The following is a 4,820-nucleotide window of genomic DNA, read 5'->3' on the forward strand; positions in this document are numbered from 1 at the left end:
ATGGATTTTGGAGCAGGCAACCATGTGAGCACGTGAGAGAGGCTGCAGGCCAGGAGAACGTGGGGGCCACCCCTCCTGAAGTGCCCTGGAAGGGTCCTCTCCAACACTCAATGGGAAGGAAAAGGAATTTCCAACTGAACTGCAGGAATGGAAAAGCCAGTGTTTCTTTTCTCTTCCCTTTTTCTTTTTTTTTAATGTGATAACCTGAGATTATTGATTGTGTTCACATAGGCTGAGGAACCTGTCAGCCAGCACTCCCCACTAGGATTAGGATATCCTGTGCCACACCAAAGGACCCTCATGTGCACGCACACACATACACCCCCACCCCCCATTTTGCTTCTCTCACCTGCATTCTGCCCCATTCCCTCCCAGGGGTGGCAAGGAAAGGGTGAGCAGTTTGGAGGATGCAGCAAGGGCAGGAGAGAGCAGCTTCATGGCCCGACAGCGAGCCAGCGCCGTGTCCCAGCAGCAGACCACCGTCCTGGCCATCCCTACGGCCACAGCAGGGCTGGGGGCCGTGGGGAGCTGCTGACGCCACCCCAGCCCCACCAGTGTGGGTGAACCCCGCGGGGCTGGGGAGCTGCCCCCATGCTGGGGGGATGCTCTCCCCAGCATCCTGCCGCTGGAGGGAGGTGTATCATAGACACCCACGAGCGTGGTGCCACCAAGTATATGGGGCACAAAAAGAGATCTATGCGACCCCCTGAATGGCTCCAGGATCCGGATACTCCTCGTGGGCCCTCCAAGGCTGGGGCTCTTCAAACCTGCCCTGCAAAAACCTTTGCTCGCTGCGTGGTCAGAGCTCATGTAGCAGGTCAAGAGTCCCTGTCCTCATCACTGCCAGCCCTGGGGGATGCAGATGTCACTGTTCCCCCAGCTCTCCTGTCCTCTCTGCTCGGGGGCATCCTGGGCTGCTCTGGGATCAGACGTCCTTCGGCCCGTCAGATGTGTCCCCTACCTGCTGTGGCTTGTCCCTGCTTTCCTGCCACTGCTCTTGTGCCTGCTCTAGAAAAAGTCTTGCAACTACTTCAGCTCCCCCTTCTCCCCAAATCTTCCCATGGGAACACAGGCAAAGGCTTTTATTTTTAGAAAAGCCATACATACATATATATATATGTGTGTGCCTGTGTGTGTGCGTGCGTGCGTTCAATTAAAAATAGCAAAGCAGTCAAATTCTCCTGCTCCTTTTGATATGCCACAAGGGAAAAGATCCTGGTGCTGAGATCACAAGGAGCAGCTGACACCAGTGCTCGGGACGTCTTTTGATCAGCTCCACAGATGTGACATGTCCCCATTGGCAACAGGGCTGGGTAAAAATAAACTCCTGCAATCTAATGCTGCTGAGCTGCCCTCTCTGAGCACCCCAGAGGCAGGGGAGCCCCGGCACTGCCACGCTGCGTGCAGCTGTCCCAAGGCAGTGGCTGGCAGCGGATGCTCCCAGGTTCCCAGCTAGCACAGGTCAGGAGTGCCCAAAACCTCATCTCTGCCTGTGTCAGTCCCCCTGCTCCTCGGAAAAAGCGGGGAAAGCCTTTGCTCAGCACAGCCGTCCGCACAGGCACCTGGCAGGGCATCCCAGCACGAAGCTGCAGCTCCAGCCAGGCTCCTCTGCTAGAAAGGGTCATTTAACCAGCCCAGCCACCGAGGGCTTGAGCCTCTGGAGAGAATCCATCACTCCAAGCAGCCCTGACCCGGCACTGAGCGCTGAGAGCAGAGCCCCTCTGGGCTGGCTGCAGGGGTGGGGGAGGACCCAGCCCTCCACCAGGGTAGGGGTGGCAGTGATGGGGAGGCTGCCTGTGGGCACTGGACCTCATCTGCTCTGACTTTCCCTTTTCCCACCCTTTGCATTTCCTGCTGCCTTGGGAGAGGAGTGAACTTTTGTTCTAATTTTACTCGGGAGTTTGTAGGAAGATCAGCCATGGGTTCTTGGTGTGCAGCCAGCGAACACCCATGGAGACATGCTCAAAAATTCAGAGGCATCCTCCAGCCCAGACACCTGGCCCGTGCACGCTGCAGCGTGGCCGCGACCAGAAAGCTGCCAGCAGAGCTCGTTGCGACTTGTCTGATGAATCCCAGCTCCGGGAGAGAGGGATGCCCAGGCAGCTATGTGGGTGCCCCTGTACCACTCACCTACATCCTTTGGGGGAGCAGGAGCCCACGCCTGGGCATCCCCTCCGGCAGCAGGAGTGCCCTGCAGCAGCACCGCGCGGGCAGCTGCACCTGAAAGCCAAAGCTAAAAGGTGGAAGGCATTTGGGGGAACGGCCACCGTTCAGAGACATCCTCCTTGGCTTTCTTTAATGCATGAAGCAACTCTGACCTCAGCCCTAGCAGAAACACAATCGTAATTACAGGACAAAGAGGCAGCTGATACTCGTGTGGTGCAAGGAGCTTTGCCTCTGCAGAGGCTTTGCTTGCTGGGAGGACAGAGCATTAACGTTTTTATTCATTTACTGCTGAGCTCGGACAGCCTTTCCCCACGGCAAGGGGTTTAGAGTTTCAGTCATGGGAGCAGGGGTTGCCCCAGGAGGCCAGCAGGGACCCTCACACCTAGGGTTTGTGCTCGTTTCGTGCCCCTGCCGAGGCTGGCCAGATCCAGCAGCAGCCGTGCTGCGTGTGCCCGGGGACAGCCTGGGGAGCAGGAGGGCTCCGTGCCCGCCATGGCTGTGCCGCCCCGCTGCCAGCCCCACCGTCCATGTCCACCGGCGGAGCTGGCAGTAGCAAGAAAGTGCAAGGGAGAGTCTCCAAACTGGCAGTCAAGGACATCCAGAGGTCACTTCGCCAACTCCCCTGCCCGAGGAACCTTGGCTGCACCTAAACATTTCCAGACAAGCACCAGCAGGGCCAATCCCCAAGCACTGCAGGGGAGGAGTGGCTGGCTCCCCCCCCGCAGCCTGTGCTATGCCTTCTCCTGGAAACCCCACGTGAGCAAATCAGTCTGAGAGCTTCTGGTGGCTCCTTGGTCAGCATCCTTTTGCCTCCCGGGGGCTGCGAATGGAAGAGCTCCCAGGTGCTCTGGGGGCTGCACCCACCAGGGCACCGGCTGCTCTGACTCCCCGTCCCTTTGCAAAGCCCCGGTCTTTGCCCTTCCCAGGGCAGTGGCAAGGCAGAGCAGGGTGAGGAGCTGGCATGGGGGTTAGCCCCACCTCCCTGCCCGATCAGGAGGGTTGGCAGATGTGGACAACCATGGGCAACCATCTCCAGTGTCCCCAGCAGCCCTGGCACATGTCCTGGGCTTGACCTGCAGCAGAGTGAGGGCAGCCACCGGCTGGGGCCCCAACTAAGGATGCCCCATTGAGCACAGCTCGGTGCTGGCTCCCGACGTCGGGGGGACAGCAGGTGGGACTTTTCCCCTTTCAGGTCTTTCTCCTGCTTTGGAGCAGTTTTAACTCTGGTGCGGGAGCATGTGAGGTCTTATCTCTGCAGAGACACAAGGTTCCTCTCCAAGCCCAACTCTAATTCAAATATTGGATTAACGAGATAGGAAATGTTTTCCTCTTTTTCAGTGTCAACTTGGGCACCTCAGCCTAAACCCCCCGGTCAGCAGGGCTGGAGAGGCTGGCTGGGGCCAGGCTGCTGGCTCCTGGGGGCAGCCGTACCCAGCAAGCCCACCAAGAACAGTCCCTGGCTCCACGTGTGTGCAGCCAGCTTGCCCAGGGAGCAGGCAGCACACAGCCCTCCTGCCTGCCAGCCTCAAAACGGGCACCTGCCCCCTGGAGTTCAGCAGCCTTCAGGCAAACGCTGATGCTTTGGGGTTTTGCCTTCCCTGCGGCAAGCCTGGGAAAGAAGCAAAGGGGTGATGCTGCCTCCGGACACCGTCCTGGAGGAACCGCAGCACTGCTGCCAGGCAATAGCAACCTAAACCAGAGCAAGTAAGAGCTCAGCTGGCCGTTGCCTGTGGTGCTTAACTGGCTCGGAGGGGCTGGGGCTGGGGCAGTGACCGTGACAAAGAGACCTGCAGGTCCTCTCCTCTGTCACACCCCTGACAACAGCACCAGTAGAAATTTCCCTTATCTGCAAAATCCCTGGGTCCAGCCCCTTGAAGTCATGGCCAAGTATTCTGCAGCGAGGCTCCGAGCGCCCCGGGCGATGGCACACGCATTGTGCTCGTGCTTAGTGAGCCTGCAAAAGTTTCAGCTTCTGAAGTCTGCCGGCACGAGCGCTGCTGGACGGGCGCAGCGCCTTCGCGGGAACTTAATCCTGTTTAAGCCTGGGAGGCCAGATTTGCGTTGCCACCTTCACACACGGCCCCAGGATGCTTTGCCATTGCCTCGTCACTCACATGCCACTTCGCTGGATGGAAAAAAGGAAGGAAAGCAGCAGCTCCTCAGAGGGGTCACAGGAACGGGCCAAAACCAGGCAGCCCATCTCCTCGCCGAGGAGCTGAAGCGGTGACTCAGCCCAGCACGGAGCCTCTTCCCTCCCCACAGCTGAGTGCCTACCCAAAGCATTAAGGGATAAATATACATCCACACGCACTGGAGACAGAGCCTCAAATTAGCCAGTAGCATTTAGGCTGGGACCCAAACCAGCAGAAGGTGAGAAATGCTGAGAACGCGAAGTGCCAGCTCCTGCCAGCCCTCCCTCGGCGGCATGGGCAGCGCCGGCTCTCGGTGCCTGCGGTCGCAGCCGGCCAGGGAGTTTCCCCCTCCTCGCCCTCACCCCGGGCTTGTCTCTAAAAAGGAAAGAAAATCCTTGGGCAGGGGTTTTGGACAGAGCCGTCCAGGCTTATCAGGGAAATCCGTAATTACAGACTGCTTCAAACAGGGATTACAGCCATGCAGAGAGACGGGTGGCGTGCAGCTGTGTCACTGGGATGAAT

General features: G+C 58.7%; 1 protein-coding gene across 1 annotated transcript in view; it reads right to left on the bottom strand.

Annotated features, from left to right (window-relative positions):
• Positions 1-1,298, bottom strand: part of PPARGC1B (PPARG coactivator 1 beta) — a 15,248-nt gene extending 13,950 nt beyond the window's left edge. Inside the window, exon 1 of the mRNA XM_035902482.1 lies at positions 1,157-1,298. Within this exon, the coding sequence (XP_035758375.1) occupies positions 1,157-1,298 (142 nt within the window). The remainder of the gene's footprint in view (positions 1-1,156) is intronic.
• Positions 1,299-4,820: the final 3,522 nt, after the last annotated feature.

This window comes from Egretta garzetta, unplaced genomic scaffold, assembly GCF_000687185.1.
Source record: "Egretta garzetta isolate BGI_Z169 unplaced genomic scaffold, ASM68718v1 scaffold209, whole genome shotgun sequence".
In the NCBI taxonomy this organism is placed as follows: domain Eukaryota; kingdom Metazoa; phylum Chordata; class Aves; order Pelecaniformes; family Ardeidae; genus Egretta; species Egretta garzetta.